This window comes from Stegodyphus dumicola, chromosome X1 (assembly GCF_044657685.1).
Source record: "Stegodyphus dumicola isolate Sdum_Otavi_A_Nest chromosome X1, ASM4465768v1".
NCBI classification, from domain to species: domain Eukaryota; kingdom Metazoa; phylum Arthropoda; class Arachnida; order Araneae; family Eresidae; genus Stegodyphus; species Stegodyphus dumicola.
This window is the reverse complement of record NC_140780.1, coordinates 136,550,042-136,573,303: the sequence shown is the minus strand read 5'-3', so window position 1 is coordinate 136,573,303 and position 23,262 is coordinate 136,550,042. Positions and strand designations below refer to the sequence as shown.

The 23,262-nt window shown below is 34.9% G+C and overlaps 1 protein-coding gene across 1 annotated transcript in view; it reads left to right on the top strand.

The window, feature by feature from the left end:
• The window catches only part of ort (glycine receptor ora transientless), a 118,660-nt gene that overhangs the window by 26,806 nt on the left and 68,592 nt on the right, over positions 1-23,262 (top strand). The window contains exon 2 of the mRNA XM_035364986.2: positions 16,152-16,346. Coding sequence (XP_035220877.1) covers positions 16,273-16,346 — 74 coding nt within the window. The 5' untranslated portion in view covers positions 16,152-16,272. The remainder of the gene's footprint in view (positions 1-16,151; positions 16,347-23,262) is intronic.

Below are 23,262 nucleotides of genomic sequence, written 5' to 3'. Positions count from 1 at the left end.
CGCCTTTTCAAATGAGTCTCAGTTTTACGTGCAGTATTCTGATGGCTGTATACATATCTGGAGTGTCCGAGGATACCGCACGTCGCCTGCTTGCATTCGATATCGGCATAGGGGCCCTGCACCTAGTATGATGGTTTTGGCAGTCACTGGGTACACGACACGCACATCTCTAGTTCAGATCGACGGAGATGGGTACATTTCTGACATCTTACGTCCAGTGGTTGTGCCTTATCTTCGAGGCCCCCAAACACCCTGTTCCAATAAGATAATGCAAGAACACATGTTGCACGTTGTGTTCTCATCTTCCTCAATACACACGGTATTCGATTGCTGCCCTGGCCTGCACGGTCTCCAGATCTGTCAGCCACTGAAAATATCTGGTCATGGGTTGCAGAAAGACCAGCTCGCCACCTCTCTCCAGCTAATACGGTTGATAAAGTGTGGCATAGACTTGAAGCAGCATGGAATGAGTTGCCGATTTCTGTCATCCACGCCCAGTTTGTTTCCATGCCTAATGGGATAAGGGCCGTTTTATTTGCCACGGGTGGCAACTAAAACGGGTGGCAGCTGTTTCTCCAAATTTCGCACCCCCTTAAACCTCCCAAATGCTTTAAAATTTAATCATTTTGTTTTCATGCCATATATATATATATATACTCAAATGCATAAACATGAAAGTGTCGGGGACGGTTACTCGAGTTAAATAGGATTTCTCTACAGTAATTGATTTTCACTCCAAATTGAATTGACTAAAATGCTTCATAAGAATAAGTTCTTTGAGTATCAGCATTGGTTCATAATTCCTTCTATTCGCGGAAATATTTGGCCTGACTAGAATTGCCGGTTTGGCTTTAACTTATAACTCGAGTAAAGACGAAACACTTTCGTATTTACGTACTTTTATCAATTATTGTTCATTGAACGGGAGTTGGTTTGTTCCCCTTGAAAAGTCAACTAATTTCCAATCAATGACAATGATTACATGTTTTAATTTTTCCTTTTACAATTGAAATTTTATTCTTCATGATGATTTAACTCCAGTCCCCGTTAAAACATTATTAACATTTTGCTTTCAAATTACTTCAAAACATCTTTCAAAACATAACTTACCAGTATGGATTCACACTTTTAAAATAATTCTACTTTAATTAAACTTAGGAGATAATATAATCAATTAATCAATACTGTTTAGGAAATAAATTATATATATATATATATATATATATATATATATATATATATATATGGTATGAAAACAAAATGATTATATATATATATATTGTGTGTGTGTGTGTGTGTGCGCGTTTGCTTTCCTTCATGATGTTGCAATTTAACGGCCAGTAGTGTACTTTAAATCAAATTGTCATTTAAAAAACGCTCAAAAATAGGGTGGTTCCCGATTATGCGATCCTAAACTTTTAATACCAAGAAAACGAAAAACTTTTCAGGAGAGATTTCCTTAAATAATATAAGAGCTAATCTGAGCCTTAAACAGCTAAAAACGGAAAACCTATTGAAACAAAAACTTGACAAAACGTAAACTTACTAAATTCTAGAGACGACCATCTTTTTGCAAACTGTGTTCCTTGTAAAAGAAAGTTGAATTCAAGGCTACTCTGAAGAATCAAAAATTTGTATTTCTCGGAAAACGTATGCGAATAGTTTCAAAGTGTCCAATTGCAGAACAAAATATTTAAATGTGTGTTCAAAATGTTCTATCCTGTTAAACTTTGCGTGTGGGGCTGCAAAACGTTGGGTGCGGTCTGTAAAAGTTATTATCCTCGAAGAGGATGAATCTCAACTCCAAGATGGCGGCGGAAAGAACTTTCTAAAAGATGCTGTCCTCTATAAAATTTTAAAACGCGAAAAGAAAACTGGCTTAAAGTTGAGTAAAAAGGAAAAATACAGGTTATAAAAAATAAGTCTTCACGTCATCGGAATACAGTACGTCTTTGAAACTGGAAGCAACATTATTCTAGTAAAGGCAAATTTTGCAAGTTTATTTAAATTTACAAAGTAGTAGAAATATAGTATAAATAATAATTAAAAGAGAAAGAAACAAGCTCTTTGAATATATTTACATTAAATTTCTTATCGTAGTCATCCAACTATTACCTCCGATTAGGTAATAGTTGAATGACTATGATAATTATCATCAGAATAATTATCATTTCACTTTAGATAAGAACTTAAAAAAGGTAGTTAATACCAGCTTTCTTTAAAGATATAGTAATTTTGGATAAAGGTGTTTTATTCTCTAAGAGAATTTTGACCAAGTTAGTGATTTCTTTTTGTAAGTATTCGACATTGCTGCAAATATTTTTGATTCTAGGGAGTTGAGTATGTATGGTATAAAGTATCACACTTTTGATACTTGAGTGCTATTGAATGAGCTTTAGAGTAGGGAAATCAAAATCTCTTCTTTTGTCTTAAATTTTAATATCTTTAAAATTGATAATGTGCAAATCTAGGTGATTAATATCCCCTCGTTGAAAATTAGTTTTCTTGAGTTTCAAACATGAGGGGTAAATGTGATCATTTTCTATTTTATTGAAGCTGTTGATTGCACTAATATCAGTAAATATATATAGTAAAACGTAAAAAACAAGAAATATATATATATGTGTGTGTGAGTGTGGTATCGGCTTCGAACGCCAGATGGCGCTGCGCTGTACCTGGTAATCAGTTGGACTTTAGGTGATTTTGGAAATAATAAAACATTAACTAATCATCTGGCAACAAACGGTAATACTGGTTTCTTTTTTTTAGAATTGCTTTTGAAATTGGCAACTGCGAAAATTCAAAATTAAATAAATAAAAATGAAAACATAATCTGTATTTTAAAAACTAGAGCCAGCGAAGTCATTCCGTTGATTGGCTGATTGTGAATTATATTTCTGATGATGACGAAGACCTGGTTAAACTTAGATGATGTTTGCAATAATGACCAAAACCATAAAGACAATATATTACCAGCAATACGACAACATTCTTATTTTATTGTAAAAAGTGAACTTTAATGCTTATTGTTTTATGTTAGTGTGAAGACTGTGCATGTGTGAATGCATTAAAAGGTGTCGTCCTAAATCAAGAAAGCTTCCTAAATCATTAGCTTCTACCACCCATATAGACACTATATATATAGTGTTTGTGACAGAGTCTGGCTAACAATGGATTTGTATCATTATATGATGATTAACTGCTATTAGCAGCAGTAATTTTACAATCTGCTCGAGGTTCACCTCCCTCCGTAAATTTGCACGCTGTGTTTTGCTTATCAGATGATCTTGGTTTTTCACGTGTCTACACTCTCTCAAAGACAGTCCCTGGCGAACATGGCCTAAATTTATGAGATGTAGTTAGAATCGTCGATAGGACTAAACGTACTGAAAAGTACTTTTCTCAAGCGGTCTGGCTGATAGAAGAAGAGAAATTTAAGTTTATGAAAAGTAGGGCCGCTTCCTTGTTTATACCAGGTTGCAAAATATTCATTTAGTAGGCCCATTTATGGTACATTGTGCCCCAGGAACCTTTAAATAAATCTCCATGACGCTAGATAACTACTTCTCACCGAACTAATGTCACCCTTTAAATGCACTCATTTCTCCCTCTTTTGTACCAATTTTATCCGAATAAATAGTCCAATTGCTTTGGATTCTTAATGATTTCTTTTCATATTTATGACTATTACACATGTTTATTTTTATTATAATTGTGTTACTCCTTCTGAATACAGCTTTTCTTTCGCTCTCTTTTTCCCTTCCTGTCACAGTACGTATTTTATAATTGGTAACTATCAGTTTCCTTCATCTGGAAACTTACATAGTCTATTGTCTAACAAGAATGCAAAAAAAAAAAAAAAAAAATTATATATGTAATAAAAGTGTGTTTCGATGACACGACATGAATGATTTGATGCTGAATGCGGTACAAACTTGCATTAAAATTTTCTGTGAAACAGGACGTTTCCCATGATTCACTGTGAACATAGCTTAACAAACTCGTGTAGATTTCCTCATATTTAGAACAGGCCGAAGAATGTAATGACAGAACAGTTTTGGAGGCAATGAAATACGAACGCTGAGACGTAGATGCGTAGAAATACTAATTGTGTAGATATTTGATGCTTAGACCGTCCATCCGTTTTTGAAGAAGAAGAAGCAGTCGAGCAGGATTAAATTCCTTTTTTATTTAAATTCTCATTTTGTGGCCACAATTCACTTGGCATTCTACTCGTGCCTATTAAAGAACATTTACAATTTTGATAGTACTGCCATAGAAGCGAATATAGCAGCACACACATGATTGCAGAAAGAAGTCTGGCCAAGAGGAAAGCACAAGCAAAAGTGGCGCATCAGTTCATAGAAAGAAGGGAGGGAGTCTAAAGTTTCAGTTTTTAGTTTTGGTTGACAATTCGGTGATTGATCAAGAGGCATCTGCATTAAGGGTTACGTAAGATCGCATAATTAATTTTAATGACGCAGTTTAGACTTAAGCGCTATTTTTAGGATAGATAGATGAAATTCCCAAATGAAATAAAAAATATAAGAGGCTATAGTGAATTAAATTTAGAAGTTTGCTTTCATATTTTTTATCTTGCATATATATATATATATATATATATATATATATTATAAGAAAAGTTGTAAGAACAATACAAAAAAGACCAATTTTGGTCATATATCTATATATATATATATACTAGCCGATATGCAACCAACCTTCGGTCTGGCTTTTAAATGAACCGGAAAACAAACGTCGTATCCAAGAGAAACATTAAGTTTAAAAACTGCACAGATTTATCGCCCTGATTTTTCCGAGTGGCAGCAGTGCTGATATTAGCAACAATGGCAATAGTGATAGATCAGCAACAATGGCTGCGTGCCATTTTTGCTGATATAATGAGAGAGAATTATCGATTTGATGCGATTTCATCAAAAAACGTAAAATAAAGAAAATATCATTCGAATTTTGAAAAAATCGCTTCGAGGTACATTGGCTCTTGTCTAGATGCACCTTGTATAAAATTTCGTAGCCCTGGGTCTGTTAACTTACGCGCAGCGCAAACAAAAACAAAACACACACACACAGACAGACTCTTCCTTTCATTATATGTAGAAATTCATAATTTCTGTGACCTTTGCGTTTCATCTGCTTTTCTGAAAATGACGTAATTTCTCAGTAACTGTTCATGAATAACCATTTGTCTGGTCTCACTTTATTTGTCTTCACCATAATCCTGCAAACCCTCATATAAACACATTATTTTTTAAAATTGAACTTTTTCAGAAAACAGAGTTAATCTGAAACAATAAATAGGGAAATTGTAATAATAAATAATGAACTGAAAGTCAGATTTGAAAGAAATAAAAAATTTTTACAGATTTGAAACATGGGTTGTAGCGTAGAGGTATTTTAAATTTAAATTAATAAACATAAGAATACATCAATGCGAGTGGACTGTAGATTAACCTTTATTCGGCAGTTTGAACAACACAGCACAAAATAAAGCGAAAGAGTTACAATTAGCGTTTGCAAGAATGCAAGAACAAAATGCGAGCTGCGCATACGATCTGCGCATTGCAAAATAATATCTCACAGACAGGCAGAGAGCTCTGGTGGCCGAAACATTCCGCCCGGCGTTGAAACATCGTTTCAAATCTAAATAGCTTTTAAAAATTAAATTATCATAACAATATTAAATTATGCAAAAATGTGTCATTAAAATATTCACAAGAAAACATAATATGAAATTATGAATTGAAACTAAATTATACTCAAAACAGATGCACAGAAGCCTTGATACAATTCAGGAACTTAATTATAGTTAAAGCAAAGTACAAAGTTATAATGCTTTAGGGAAAAAAAAAAAAAAAAAAAAAAAAAAAAAAAAAAAAAAAAAACTTAATCACTGATAGGCAAAACACTAAGTTTGTGAATTGGCCTTTTGAAAACTCCATTAGCAGTTTTGATCTTCACGATACGCACAGTATTATCTGAGCTAGGAAAAGCTTCCAGCACTCTTCCTAATTTTCATCGTAGCGGGGGTAAATTGTCTTCCTTTATGATAACTAAATCATTAATCTTTAAATTAGGTTGCACTTTCAACCATTTTGAACGTCGTTGCAAATTAGAAATGTATTCATTGGACCATCTTTTCCAAAAGCTTTGAAACAATTTCTCAACAAGCTTCCAACGTTGCAATATAGGAATTTTTTGGTCGTGTAAACTTTCTTCGGGTAAGGCAGTTAGCGGGGTACCAATTAAAAAATGGCCTGGCGTAAGTGCAGAAAATTCTGATGGATCTTCAGACATTGGACACAAAGGTCGCGAATTTAAACAAGCTTCAATTTGAGCTAGCAATGTCGTGTATTCTTCTTGCGTTAGAAGTTGTTCACTTATGGTTCGCTTGAGATGTAACTTTGTAGATTTGACTGCAGCTTCCCATAATCCTCCAAAATGTGGCGCTGCGGGAGGATTAAATATCCACTTAATACCTTCAGTAGAGCAATATTTATTACCCAATTCATTTTCATTCAAGGAGTTTATTATTCTTTTCAATTCCTTATTTTCAGCAATAAAATTTGTGCCACAATCGCTATGGAATTCTATTGGTTTTCCTCTTCGAGATACAAAGCGGTTCAAAGCGGCAATAAATGATTCTGATGTTAGATTACCTACTAATTCAATATGTATAGCTCTTGTAGTAAAACACACGAATACACAAATGTAGCATTTCATTAGTTTTACTCTTCGACACTGCCTGGGCTTCACTTGAAATGGCCCGGCGTAGTCAATTCCAACTTTGGAGAAAACCTTTGACGGAACGACTCTAGACAATGGTAAATCAGACATTATCGGGGTAGATGTTTTAGCTCGTACATGATGACATTTCACACATTTCCAAATCTGTTGTCTTACAACTGACCTAGCGGGGATTATCCAATATTCTCTTTTGATTGCTGATAGCAATAGCAGAGGGCCAGCATGAAGATGGGATTCATGAAAATGATTCACTATAATCTGTGTTATGTGATGTTTCTTGGGCAACAAAATAGGATATTTTCTGTCCTGCGCGATGTTGGATTGTCTTAATCTTCCTCCGACGCGTATAAGTCCATTCTTATCGATAAAGGGGTTCAAAGAAAGGATCTTACTATTTGAGTTTAACGGTTGATTTTTCTTCAGAAGATTATATTCATTAAAATCTCATCCATTTGAACTACTCTAACAATTGCATTTCTAGCGTATTGCAGTTCTTCGGTTTTAAGGTAACCCTTAATCCTTGTTGCGGTAGATTTAACTGAATTATTCGCAAACCGAAAACACCATGCGATGATCCTTTTAAGTTTCAAGAATGATAAAACTTCATTAAGAACTGGAATTTGCGAAGCGACTGTTCCAATTGAACAAGAAATATTTTTCCATTGTTCCTTTAAAGACTCTTCTGAAAATGGTAAGTTGATACAGAACGGAATATTATTTGAATTAAGCCATTGAGGACCTGTCCACCACAAGTCATGAGCAGAAAGCTCTGAAGGCAAAAGACCTCTTGATGAGCAATCAGCTGGATTCTCCTTTCCTTTCATGTGATTCCAATGCGATGATGGTAAGACTGATTGAATTTCTGAAACGCGGTTGGCTACGAAAATTTGCCAGCATGTGGGTTCTGATTGTATCCATGACAAAACTATCATTGAATCACTCCATGCGTAAATATCGTCAACATAAATTTATAATGAATTCTGCACAGCTTGAACCAAATGCACTAATAGAATTGCAGAGCAGAGTTCTAAACGAGGAATCGAGATTACTTTCAGGGGAGCTACACGAGTTTTTGATGTTAGTAGCTGCACCGAAACTGAAGAATTATTTGAAGACTTTAAATAAATCACTGCGGCGTAAGCTTTCTCTATTGCGTCACAGAAACAATGAAGTTCTACATTTGTAGATTTGGGCAATAATACTCTCCTAGGAATATGAATGCATTCAAGATTCGTGATATCTTCACAATAGATTTTCCCTCTTTGATTGATTTCATCTGGCAAGGGATCATCCCACGAGATTTGTAATTTCCATATATCTTGAAGCAAGATTTTTGCTGCAACTATAAAGGGTGCTAACCAACCACGTGGATCAAAGATTTTCGAAATAGAAGATAAAATTATTCTTTTAGTAGAACGCTGTCTGTTTTCAAGATTTCCAAAGTGACAAGTAAACTCGTCTTGCGTTGGATACCACTCCAAACCCAATAATTTTATTGATTTAGTATCAACTACTGTACATGAAGAATTTGAGTTCTGAGCATTCAAAGCAGTTTTTAAAATAGAGTGATCATTTGTACACCATTTATGCAATTGAAAGCCATCTTTTTGTAAAAGTTTACTCAGTTGTGAAATTAACTCGACTGCGTCCTCTACTGTGTCTGAACCAAATAGGACATCATTTAGCAAATAGGACATCTTTGGGAATTTAGCTCCTTCGTCAATTGTTAGTTGTTTGAGCACGCGGGTAGCCAGGTATGAAGCTGAAGTAGTGCCGTACGTAACTTTGCACAACATGTAAGTTTTAATCGGCTTCGATGGATCATCTCTCCACAATATTTTTTGGTAATCGCGATCTTCATCACGAATTTGAACTTGTCGATACATTTTCAATAAGTCGCTAGTAATGGCTATGGGATAGCATCTAAACCTCAAAAGAATAATAAATAAGTCGTCTTGCACCTTGGGACCATTCATTAGCGTCTCATTAAGCGATATCCCTGATGTAGTTTTGGCACTAGCATTGAAAACGAAGCGTAGTTTTGTGGTAAGACTCGATTCTTTTAGCACGTGATGATGAGGTATATAATAATGAAAATTTACTTTATCTAGATTATCAACGGATAAGTCTTCCACGTGCCCAAGTGATAAATATTCGGACATGAAGTCTTTATATTGTTGACACACTTCAGGAGTTTTTATTAGTTTTTGTTCCAGGCTAAGAAAGTTGCAAAAGGCTGATGGTCTGGAATTACCCAACTCATTTCATTTAGGCTTGAATGGCAATTTTACTGAGTAACGACCATTTTCACTACGGACGTGATTTTCCAAGAAATGGTTTTCACACAATCTTTCCTCTTTAGTTAAAGGTTTCGATCTGGGAATTTGTTCCAAATCCCAAAATGATTTAACTAATTCCTCCGTGTTTACGTTTAGCGTATTGACTGAAACCTGCTTACGGTTTGGAAATTCAAAATGTGTAGTTCCAGCAATTACCCATCCTAACTTAGAACAACATGCAAATGGAAGATTTTTGCCCCTTTTAATTACCTCGCCATTGATTAAAGTAAGGAATACGTTAACTCCAAGCAAAATATCAATTTCTCCCGATTCATGAAATGTAGGATCTGCTAAAGTTAAATCTTGGAAGCTTTCATATAAATTCAAGGGTAATGTTACACTTGGAATGTTCCCTGTAATTTTGTCTATTATGTAAGCGGACGTTGAAATTCAGTAATTAGTATTAAAATGAGGTGTAAACAACAAATCAACTTCTCCGGTAGCATTTGTATTGAAAGTACCTAAGCATGACACTAATATCTTCGAATCCTTTATACTCAATCCTAAATTGATAGCTGTTTTCCGACGAATGAACGATTTTTCACTACCTGAATCTAGTAAACATCTACAATTTATGAATTCATTTTTTGAGTTTTGAACCTTAATTAAAGCACTACGCAAAAGTACATGAGTACGTTTACCATTAGCATGAGCTCTAAAATGGTGATTTTCATAGTTGTTTGCACAAACAGTTGGAGAAACCTCACTTAAGTTGTTTTCTGGTTTAATTTGCGATTTCGTAACAAACACTTGTGCTTCCGGTGAAGGGAATCTAGATGCATTTTTTGGTTTGAAAATATTTTCTAAATGCAAAATGCTATGATGATGCTTAAAACAATGCTTGCAGGTATTTGCACTCTTACACATTTTAACTTTATGAACATTAGACAAGCAATTAAAACAAAGTTTATTAGTCTTAACAAACTCTATTCGTTTTTGCACTGGTAAATTAAAAAAATTAGAACACCTGTGTAAAAAGATCTTTTTTACAAAATAAGCAAGTAGAATTAGTAATCAGAGAAGTAACCCTATTATACACTGGTTTATCTGATTTATGCGTTTTACTAATTAAATGTTTACTATTCTGTAATGTTCTAGAGTAATTGTCCAAAAATTCTATCAAGTCATTCAACTTTGGTATTTCGTCTTTTTTTAATTGACGCTCCCACCACAACTTTGTCGAACCATCAAGTTTTTGCAAAATAATATACATCAACAAAGTATCACTAAAATTATTTATCCTTTGACTTAATATTTCCAATGAGCGAGTTATTTCGTTTACGTCATCTACTAAATTTAATATCGATGATGCAGATTCCATTTGTATTTGTGAAACTTTAAGAGTTCTTTTAATAAAAGCAAATACCTGTTCTCTTTTATTAGAAAATCTCTCTTCTAGTAAATTCCAAGTAATACTGAAATTTTGATCAGCTTTGGGAATTGACTGAATAATGCGATAAGCCTCATTTTTCAAAGAACTCTTTAAATACTGTAGTTTTTTAGCTCCAGAAAGATTTGGATTGTTGCGAACACTAGCGTTAAATAAATCTTTAAATGTTATCCATTCTGTTAAATTTCCGCTAAATGTGGGTAAAGATAATTTTGGTAACTTTAAACTTTCAGAGATTGATTCAGGTATGACAGGTTTATCGCCATTTACATTTACGACCTTGTAAATCTTTAACTTACGAACAATTTTTAAGTGAACCTCCTCAATTTTCTCTAAAATCGACTGTTCTTCCTCAACGAAAATGTCTATTTTATCATCATCACAATTTGTATAAATTTCTCTAAAAAGAGATTTAAAATCTTCCTTAAAGATTTTACATTTTTCTAAGATTAATTCAGCTTCAGCATTATCTAAGTTATCATAATCTATTCTCTCGATGAATTTCGTTAACTGTGTTTTCAAAATTTTCTTTCGTTTTTTTTCTATATCTGACATTTTGAAAATATTTTAAATTCTCGATTTTACCAATACTTTAATCACAATAAAGTAGCAATAACGAAATGTCAAATGCAATTAAAATGCTTTAACTATTTCACTCAAATCCTACACTGTATCCACTGCGAAACTCTTGAGAATTCTATACCGAAAGTGCGTTATCAACACCATTACGAACACGTAGAATTCTTAATCACAAGCGCGGTTTTTCTTCGAAACTCCGGCGTAGGACGACCAAAATAATGTAGCGTAGCGGTATCTTAAATTTAAATTAATAAACATAAGAATACATCAATGCGAGTGGACTGTAGATTAACCTTTATTCGGCAGTTCGAACTTTCGAACACAACACAGCACAAAGTAAAGCGAAAGAGTTACAATTAGCGTTTGCAAGAATGCAAGAACAAAATGCGAGCTGCGCAAACGATCTGCCCATTGCGAAATAATATCTCACAGACAGGCAGAGAGCTCTGGTGGCCGAAACATAGGTATTGCTCTATATATTATGGCAAGAAGAATGACTCTTGAGAAACGGAAGTACTTGTAATACAAAAGGTATGTATGTAACTCAATCCAGATTCCTTTTCTTACTTCCAATTTCAGGAGATTCGTAAATGGAAACCGTGTATGTTCGCTGCTTTTTACTTCCCTGAATAGACTTTTCTGGTAATTCAAAGTTTGTTGTCTGTACGGAACTGCTAACACTTCTAACATTATTAAAAAAAAAAAAAAAGCATTTCTTATATTTTTGCTCAATTCTTGATTGTTATGAGAAAATCAGAGAAAGTTTTCATTTGGCAAATCAGACCGAAAAGATGTGCACCTGTTTTTGATATTATGACTTCAATTTCTGGTATACTTCAGTTATAGGATCAATATTTCAAAGCGCCTACTTCCTTTGATGCAAATATATGCTGAAATGCATTTCCAAATATTTAGTAAGATAAATGGAGAAATGAAAATAAGTTGGCTTATCTCTCTTTGATTTCTCTCACTGTGGATTTCTGAAATAACTTGCGAAAGAAGTACATATGTTTGGAAACATTCATGTAATGAATAGATATGTTTAGAAACATTGATGTAATGAATATACAGGGGTTGGACAAAAATATGGAAACACCTTTAAAAAAACATGTTTCTTTGCTTAATATGGTGTAGGAAACCCGTTGGCATCCCAAACAGCTTGCAGTCTTCTCGGAATGGATAAATACAGTTCCTGTATGTTTGCCAAGGGAATATTATACCATTCTTCCTGCAAAACGGTGGCAAGTTCAGATAACGATGTTGGCGGTGGATAACGAGAACGCACTTTCCGTTCCAATGTAGACCACAAAGGTTCGATAATATTCAGGTCTGGTGACTGTGGTGGCCAGGGGAGATGTGACAACTCATCCTCGTGCTCAGAAAACCAGTCCTGGACAATGTGAGCTGTGTGAACAGGGGCTTTGTCGTCTTGGAAGACACCATCACCATCGGGGAACAAAGTTTGTACGGAATGAACTTGATCGGCCAAAATGTTCACATAAGTCTTGGCAGTCATGTGCCCTGACACAGTTATCATGGGGCTAGCAGAGAAGCACGATATGGCTGCCCAAACCATAACAGAACCCCCGCCATGTTTCACTCTTGGCAACAAGCAGTCTGTATTATAGGCTTGAGATGGCGTTCTCCAGACGTAAACTCGGCCAGAAGTGGGAAACAATGTGAAAGAAGACTCGTCAGACCATATTACTCGCTTCCACTTCTCTATAGTCCAGGCTTTATGACTTAAACACCACCTTTTCCTGTTACGGGCATTAGCATCACTGATCAGTGGCTTCTGAATTGCAGCACGGCTAGCAATTACCTGTTTATGAAGCTCTCTTCTAATTGTTTTGGTACTCACAGGGTTCGGTAACACAACATTCATTTCAGCAGTAACTTTTGCAGCTGTGGTCTTGTCACAATTTCCCTTAATGATCGTCTGTCACGATCTCTCAGGACACACTTTCGTCCGCGCTGTGATTTAGCAGATGATGTTTTTCCGCTTTTCAAATATGCGGAATAAATCTTCGATACAGTACCTCTTGAAACACTAAACACCTCGGCTACCTTGCTTACGGAAGCACCTACCATACGTGCTCCAACAATTTGCCCACGTTCGAAGTATGTTAACTCTGACATAATGCAATGACAACCTCACATAACAGTACTCCGACAACAACTGAACTGTTTAACACATTTACGAAGTTGTATAGGTGGCGTCAGTAGTCAAAAACGCCAGCGCCACCTACATATTTCATTAAAATCAATCTTTCTTTTCAAACATGCATTTCACAAGGTGTTTCCATATTTTTGTCCATCCACTGTATATTGTTATTGTTTCTCTAAAACAACATTTTTCATTTATCTGAAGATTATTACATTTAAATTGGAGCAATTGAACATTAAGCTTTGTTGTTTAGAGGTGCATTTACATTATTACGTAACTAACAGAACGGGCAGCAGCAACTTTGAACTCGGGGCTAACATGTCATCATTTCGATTAGGCAACTGTGGGAATCGATTCGAGCTAAATAGCTTGTGATGTAAAGTTCTAGAATTGAAATTTATGCCTGGAAGAGAACATATTTCGCTTAATTGGGATAATAAAACTGTATTTTAAGTTGTTACGATAGATGTCCGCGTTTGTGTTGATAGGACTGCTTTTGAAAAAGAAATTGCAAGTTCTCTTTTAAAAGCCGCTTAAAAGTTCGAATTCGGGTAGTTCGACCCGAATTCAAAGCTAAACGAATGGACTAAGTGCATTTTTTGGTTTCCGTAATGTTACCCATATGTATTGTCAAATACGAACCAATTTCCTTGAGAAATTCCACCACGAAAATATTCCTCCCCTTAGACAAATACTCCTTTTGTGCTTCGGCATATTCAGATAACCTAAACCAACCATTCTCCGTATTTAGCTCTATCGACCGAAAACAAGATTGCAAATGCGTCAGAAAATATAGTTGGATATATCTGAAATCCTGTACTTAGGTTACATTATGAACCGTTGTAACTGCTCATGCGATTTATAACTTACGAAACTTTGAGAATTTTTCTCTACTGAACTAAAGCTACTATGGAGGATCCCGATCGAAGGTTAAACCAAGCGGGATAATTTTTCTCTACTACACGAAATCGCGAATAAGTGAAACTGCTTATATTGAATCAGAGAATATGAAAGCACGACTACACAACAGTCATTAGCGTAGTCGGTATTACAGGCACATTTTTTAATACGGTTTCGCTCTAACACGGCTCGAAAACTGGAGAAGAGTCTCTATAACAAAACGTTTCTACGTTAATGTTTCGCTTTATACGATTCAAACATAGGCCATTATCAAGTACCTACGGCAGAACCTTACCTTCTTAGCATGTTAAACTAAACTATTACTAAGTCAAAATAAAATTAGAAAGAATAGAAAAAGAAAAACAAAAATAATTAATTGCTTCGCGCATATCCGAACAACTGCAGTTGTATTTTTAACGAAAATCCTGCCACTGAATGAATACCAAAATTTAAAACAGAATTCCTGCAGTATTTAACTTTCCATAACAAAATTTAGCGAGATCTCTCAACTAAAAGCAAATTATTGAAGATAACAATCCCCCCTTGCGAAAAGTGGAGCATAAATTCGAATTTCTGCTAAAAAAATGAGGCTATTTGTCTTCGTTTAATGAGCATTAACTGTTGACGAAGAAAATATTACGTAGTCTTAATATGTAAAACGTTTAATCAAATAACTGCTGTAATAAACATCTTTTTATTAAATACAAAGTGAAAGAGTATAGTTTTGTTTTTCAACTTTGGAACCTAGAACTAGTTTCTGTAGTAGTTCTTTAACTCGTATAACACAAAGTTATATAACTCAGTATTTTTTAGAAGCATGACAATCGTGTTATACTGGGGTTACCTGTATGCAGACTTTTGAATGAACCTAAAATGCACTGGCTCTCCTTTTCGTGACTGTGAACAATCCTTATGGTTATCTCGATAAAAGTCTTGATGTTTAATGTGTGCGTTTATTTAAGAATAGTTATTTAAATATGCCGAAATGAAGATCGTTGTCGATTCGTTATTCAGTTGAAGTAAAGGCTTTTACAAAGACTCCGAAATGTAATACAGTAAGACCCCGCTTAACGCGGGGGATACGTTCCATCGAAGTAGAGCGTAATGCGAAACAGCGCTAAGCGAGGCTATCTTAACATGTAAATAATGGGGTTAGGGGAAGACGGATAAGAAATGGTTAGGCATTAAATTTAATAATGTTTTTTTTAATAAAAATAAAATCAAACATTTATTTCTTACAAAAATAAAAACAATATAAACGCATATACTTTTCAAAACAAATAAAATTCTCAGTCAGATCATTCAGTTTATTCTGGGTTTCCAATTTTCTGCCTTTTTGTTAAGAAGGCATTATGATAGATTGGCTTAATGGCATATTGCGTTCAATTTCATCGTCAATCCATATAGACAGTCGTTTTTCCATTTCCTCTTTAATGTTATTTCTAGAACGGGTAATTCTAGTTGCAGAGCTTGACGTAGTTGCAGTTGCCGATGACAGTATTTTTTCTTTATTCTTAAGAATTGCCCTTATTGTTGAAGTTGCCAAAATCAATACAGCACTAATTTGAGATTGACGTTCACCAGAATCTAATCTTCTAATCACTTGCATTTGAGTTTCCAGTGAAATGCTTTTTCTGGTTGCTTTCTTTTCTTGTTTTTTATTATCACCCATGATAAAAACTAAAGATCATAATATTTGTCACTGTATTAATCGTTATAGTATTATACAAATTTAAACTTACAATAATGTCAACAAATGTTTCAAATGATAAAAATGCGTCCACCAAGCAAGAAACACAACTACACTGTTTCGGATATGTTATTTGGAAACCTAGCGCTGCGCACAATTTCGGAGAATCCCCGGGTTGAAATAAAAGAGCGCTAAACCGAAACAGCGCTGAACGAAACAGCGTTAAGCGGGGTCTTACTGTACTAAGTTAGTATTAATATAATCCTAAGAATTATGGCACAACAGATAATAAATTACATATTTTTAAAATTTATTTTTCAGTTTTATAAGGTATATCTACGGCGTGGGCATCCTGAATGGTGAAAAGAAGATTATTTAGGAAAGAGCTGTCGTTTCCAAGTCTCGCCTTGGCTCGGACCAGAGACTCGTGACAGCATCCCGCATGTGGTTTATCCGTCCCCTTTGCAAACATCCCGCCTGGCTGGGATTAGGCCTTTTGCTGTCGTTACTTAGCGTGTAAGTAAGAATAACATTTCATTTTATAACGTTTTTGCTAGAGAAATGCTGAATTCTGTATTATTATATCGAGAAGAATTTGTTATTTTAATCCATAAATAGTGTTTTCATCTTTATAAAGCAGCTACTGTTAGAACCGCTGAACATTAACGATTTTGTTCAGGGTTCGATGTCTATCAGATTAAGAAGGCTGTAAGAGTGATTCTGTGATTTTTAAGCTATAATGAATAAACTTACCAGTTTTCCCCGAAAATCCACTTCGACAGCAAATAGACCTCGTGCGTACTAACGTCATTAAATATACAGCTTCACAGAGAAAATCGCACTACGGAGAAGCAAACGAATGCCATCCAGATTTATATAGAAGTGCCTGCGTATAAGTTATGCAAATGATTGCATTTGCAAGAGAAGCAGACGAGTAGCTTAAGAACTCAAACTTCTTTCAAAACCATCTGGAGTCACGGCTATAACACAAAAGTTTTACTACTCTCTTTGAGTCTAGTGAACGAATAAGATAATGCCTGTAAAATGGCTTAGTATCAGCATCTGACAAATTTTACTTAGGTGATAGATAGGTCACATATGTCACATAGGTCACATAGGTGATGTAACTGATTGACCCTTGAGCCATATCGCAAATAAAGTGCAAGGTTATGCCACAGCTGTTGGTAGGATTTGGGAACACTAGATCCAGGAAAGAAATATGTAGTGTCGTGAGGGCTGCGGAGATGGACGTCCAAATGCTCTAATCGCCACATACGACGTCACGCTGGGGAAACCGTCAGCATAGTTCATTGAACAGCCTCCGATCAGAACAGCGCTCTTCTCGATCAGCGCATCTCCGGCGCTTAGTATCTGATTCATGATCCAAATCAGAGATATTGAAAAGTGTACAGGATTTTCCCACTGCTATAATGTCGTCGCAGACAGTTTCATGGTGACTGGCTGATGTAGATTTGATGTCCATCTATTTTTTGTGAAGTCTCCCATAAAGCGGAAGGCATAGTTTTGCATATTTATAATGGTGTCACTGCATAGATGCATGGAGAGCAGAACGGAACAATGAAGTCTTCAGCAAGAAAGTCGTTTATGCCTCATAAATTATGATCGGTATATGAGGCCGACGTGGCCACCAGGCTGATGCCCCTACTATTTTCGATCAATACATGGCTTGTCATCGTTGAATCTTTCATCTTTAGTGCGCATTACTAGTATATTAACTGGATGCCGCAATGCTGATAATTCGCTGTAGACTCATCTTCTTTCGTATCTTCAAGAATATACCAAAGCCTTTTTCAAAACGATATCGCTTGGCCAAACATTCTTGACTTATCCTGAATTCGTTACAATGTGTGGAAGTGCTCCCTTGGCCAGCTTGATTCTCGAGCTCTCGCTAATCGAGCAACCGTGGGATTTGAGCTTCGATTGAATACTTCCCTCCTTGCAAGAAACAAAGATGAACTGAGAGGTTACATGAACAACGCGGATGCATGATACCACAGAACATGATTCTGACACTTATTGGTTCAGCGCAAAGACGTATTCAAGAATATATTGCCAGTAGTGAGACCGCAATACTTTATTGATGCTCCGTGTACTCAAATGCTTTATTGTACGTCTTTGAAAATTAAATCATTTGTTAAAAGTTCATACAAAATTCGGTCTGTTTCCAGTATTTCTTTCATGGTGAGGCATCTGCTTTGTCAGGCAGTGTATTTAACAGAATGTTTATTCACAAAAGTATCTAACTTCATTCTAAAATTCTTTATGGATTATTAAAAACGTAATTTCTTTAATATCTGCTAAAATAGAATCACCAAAGTAGGCAAAATTATGTTTTAGTAATAGTTAAACTTTTAGTTTACTATGCCTTTTCGCCTAATTTCAATTCAATCTCGTTCCGCATATATGCAAATTCGTTTAAAATAGACTGAACCCACTGCAGAATTTGAGTAGCTAGCATCCAATCTGAAAATGTGCGAAGGAAATTCTATTCGCGACTCTCCTAGTATACTAACCTCCACCATACAGTACTGTAAACTAAATATATGATAGCATTATTCAGGTTTAAATTACTACACTTATAAATTGTGTTAGTGACGAGAGTAGTTACACAGTCCGAGTACATAATTTAATGTTTGATTGTTTCGAATCTTTGATTGTGTTTGAATATGATGGTCTTTAGTCTGTCAGAAGCAAGGGAACGTTAAGCTGCATTTTAATTTTATAGGGTTGTAGCGCTGTTCTTGATCTGGTTAAGTAGTCCAAAAACCCTAACAGACGTAAAGCGAATTATTGCTGTGTCTGAAAAAGACAAAGGAGTTACAAGTTTAAAATAATCTTTTTATTTGAACAGAATTTAGAACACAAGCGCATTCGCTTGCGCTACAATAAAGGTCACAACTCGTGGAGATGCTACTAAATATAACAGTCAAATTTAAATTAAGCGCTGAAAATTAGTTAAAGACTACAGAATTAAATGTTACTAGAAGCTGACTCAGGCCGAAGCGTCAAAATCAAAATGTCGGCAACGATAAAAAGCAACGCCGAAGAATTACAACTACAAGACTGGCAGAAAATTAACACGTAACTTGCAAGTGGAGCCAGACACAGGCTCTGCCTTGAAATCCGAAAAACCTCAGTTTAAATACTAGTCAGCTCATTTGCATTCTGGAGAGGAATACGGAAAGGAGAAGTTATAGCAAAAACCGAAATCATAATAGCTGGTACGTTTAAAATAGTTACCTTACAGGATAATCCAAACATTTTTGACATACTTAAAAATTAATTGCATTAAAAGTATAGGTATTAGAAACACAAAGCTTGCTGGTATTATTATGGAAGTCAAAAGCGTTTTCCCCCCTCTCATTGCCAAACTGCAATGCGCGAACCTTTCGTTGTATGAAACATATCTAAGACTGAATTTCAAACCACATATACAGGAGAATTGATTGCGAAACTCTCTCAGTTGCCTTACCATTCGTATTCCGAATTGTTTTTGAGCTGCCTCGTTACTGAGTTCTATAATGCTTTTCACCTGCGATGTGTACACATTCATATATCATATGTTCACTAAAAAGAAATCAATGGCTATACTATTTAGCGAACGAATGGCCATGAGACTTGAAAATTTCATCAGGTGGAATGAATATGGGGAAATATTTTGTTCAGATACACTCACACATATTTGCGCCAATGCCTGCATTGCTGCAAAATATTGAAAATTAGAAAGCTGGAGATGGAACAAATTTTTTTTATCATGCTCAGGTGAAAGCTTCTTTTGCGAGAGAAGTTATGCTACAGAAGATGTAAGACTGATATTTTAAACCTGCTACCTTGCGGCAAAAGCAAGGATTATTAGAACCATTCAAAATTTATTTTATGAAACCAACATACCGTACTCATACTCTAAGTCTAAGAGAAGATTTGCCGACCTCACCAGCAAATACCTTTATTTAAACATAAAATTTTACAAACAAAACAAAATTACATCAATTGCAATCTATTTTGATTACAAATAATACAATAAAAAGAATTCATACAATACAATTCAACTTGAATTTACTTAAATTAATATTTATAAAATAAACATAATAAAGTAATTTACAGTAGATTACTTGTACTCTTATAACTTTTTTAACGTAACTATAAAAATAATAAATTATAGTGACTGTTCAAATATAACATTTTCAGACTCAGTAATAATTTTCATAATTTATATTATTCCTTTTTAAAATTTTTCAATTTGAAAATTTTTTACATCATTTTCTGTATTCAAACATGGTAAGAACTTTAACCACTTATTTTTTAACAAATCACATAATATCACATGCTCAACATCAGCTTCTTGTTCACCACATAGACACTTCAAATATTTAATATTAAATCTACTATAATATAATGGTACATGTGCATGATTTGTTAGAAATTGGGCCAAAAACCCATTACCTCTTTTTATTAACTTTTCTAAAGAATCTATAAGTGTACCTTCTTTTTGAATCTTTGTCCCAGAAGTCCTGCCATATATCAATTATTCTGTTCTTTAATGCATATTTAAAAGTTTCAATAGAGGTAGGAAAAAAAAACATCAACCGAACTCTTCAACGTAGCTTGTTTAGCACAAGTGACAGCTAATTCATTTCCTTCGTGTCCAGTATGACCTTTAATCCAATGAAGATTGATATTTCTTTTTTTCAAATTTTCAATCAGAAGTACATGAGCATCATAAACCAATTTAGTAAAAGATTTTCCAGAAACAATGGCAAGTAATGCACTTTGACTATCCGAGAATAAATCAACATCTTCTTTTGTATCTTCCCCCAGTATCCATTCCAGAGATTTAAGAATGGCAAAGACTTCTGCCTGAAACACTGTTGAATTATCACCTAATCTAAACTTTTTAATAAATCCAATTTCACCATCTGAATAAGCTACAAAAGAGCAATCCACTCTTTCATCTATCTTTGAACCATCAGTAAAAATCTCGTTATGCTATGCTACAGAACGAGTAGGGAGCTTCTTATCCCAAAAATAATCAGTAAATAATGCAGGATGAACCTTATTAACTATTTTATAGATCTCAATATTTGAAATATCCACTTGTAAATCAAAAACCTTATCAGATCTTCTGCCATACTTTGAATAAAATAAAATACAGTCTCTTTGAGCAATCAAATAGATTGGCTCACAACCACTTAAAGTAAACAAGCAAGCATTAGAAACTGTTCTGAAACACTTAGTAATACTTAACATCGCAAGCCTTTGAATTTGAATTAACAAATTGTTAACTCTAACATTATTTTTATACCATGCTGCACACGAATATAAAATCTTTCTTTCAATCCCTCTCTTATAATATATTTTCTTTATATCGCTATTAAGGCCTTTTATTGCATATAATTTATTCAAAATACTAGAGCACTGTATCTTAATCTTTTTCAAATGAGGTGTATGTGTGTGATTATGGCAAAGCCTCGAGGGCTATCTGCCTATGGGTAGGGGTGCCTTAGTGGAGGACTTTCTAAGGGAAACTGGCTCGTATACACGTTACACATGGGGAAAACCACGAAAACGCCCATGCGGCCAGCCCATTCGCGGGATTCGAACCTCGGACCGAACTACCAGTGTTCAGCGACTTTACCGCTCGGCCGCTGGTGGGCTTTCAAATGAGGAATGAAAGTAAGTTGATCATCAATTAAAATGCCAAGATAATTTAATTCTCGAACACTCTTTAAAGAATATCTTTCAATATGTCCTCTTGGAAGAGTAATCATTTTACCTCTTTTAGCTATGCCCATGATAGCACATTTCTTATAACCGAATTTCAATTTAACTTGTTTTGACCAATTACTAATCAAATCCAGTGTATGGTCAATGTCAGTACAGAAGATGTAAATAATAATAATAATAATAATAATAATATAATAATAATAATATAATAATTACTGCATCAACCACTACAAGTTTCATATGCTTATTATATACTTTTTTTTTTTTTTTTTTTTGCAATTAGTTTTTTAAAGGTGTCAAGGATCTTTAAATCACATGTAATGAAAGCTTTGATAAAAATTCGAATTGTTATTTTACTCGGTTTTAGATAAGTTAGTAATAAGTTTCATTAGTTAATTTATGTCGGTGTCATTAATCGCTAAAAGCAGCCTTATTTAATACCTAGCCAGTAGCTAAGGGTACTTACATATTATGTTGTCGACCGTGAAAATTGTTTGCCATTAAATCATGAAAGCTGGCAGACGTTGTGCCGAAGTTTCGGCAATTGTTCCTACGGAATTCTGACTCCTTTTTATGTAATTAGCAATCGCTATCCGACCAGCCTAGTTTTTGCACTCCGTAAAGAGTCTTTCGTTCGCTTTCTACTATTTTGTCAGGACCTCCGATTTTACCGGAAGCTCTGCTTAGTACGCTGTGAGTACTATGTTTTGGTCGGCCACGTGCATTTGACCATACCGTGTCCATTAATACACACATTTTTTTATAATAGAATCTCATAACTTTGAAAATAATCCACTGTTTGCTATTCTGTAGCAGACAAGTCTCAAATTTAAATCACTTTTTCAAAATACAAGAAACAAAATACAGCAATAGCAGTTATTTTATATTCTTGTTCATAAAAAGAAAAACTTGGCTAATCAGTAATTAGTCGTGTTTACATCAAAAGAAAACGCAGATATTTTGAGTGTGTTGTTACGTCACGCTTATCCATTTAATTGGATCTAAATAGCACTGCTTAGCCCTAGATTTTCCGTCGACGGGATAATACGTAAGACTTAAATAAGACTGGAAAAAGGCTTAAAGCATGAGCAATAATTATCATAGAACATAGGGTCGCATTCCACCCTGAGAGGCAGAAAAGAAGAATATCAGAATTCCAATCTGAACTTACAACAGTGTTGGGAGAGCGAATGAACGAGACCAGTGTTGCACAATCACTTTAGTTACAAACTCATAGAGAGTGCACAAGACGGATAAAACCGAAAACTTGGCGTTCGAGTGTTAATTCGAGCTCAGACTTTAATAGCAAACACTCAAATGCACATCTTTGGTTGGCAAGGTCCTAATCTGGCAAACGATTGCAACAAGTTAATCATGTAATCAAGGGCTGAATATTATCAACTAACTCCAACGTCCGCTGCATGCCGAGATTAGCATGAAAAGCTCATTCTGCGTCCCGGTTGTCAGAACTTCGTATCCCACAGAACGGCGCTTCAAGTAGAATGAGCGCAGCAGAGTAAGTCCAGGAAGACAGGATAGAAGATGGCTAAGAGAAAAACAACTGCTACCTTGACACTTGATATCAAAGTAGTTTTTTTCCCCTAATAGATAATTTTCCCCTAATAATTTAGATAATTAACTTGTTGCAATCATTTGCGAGGTTGAGACCTTGCCAACCAAAGATGTC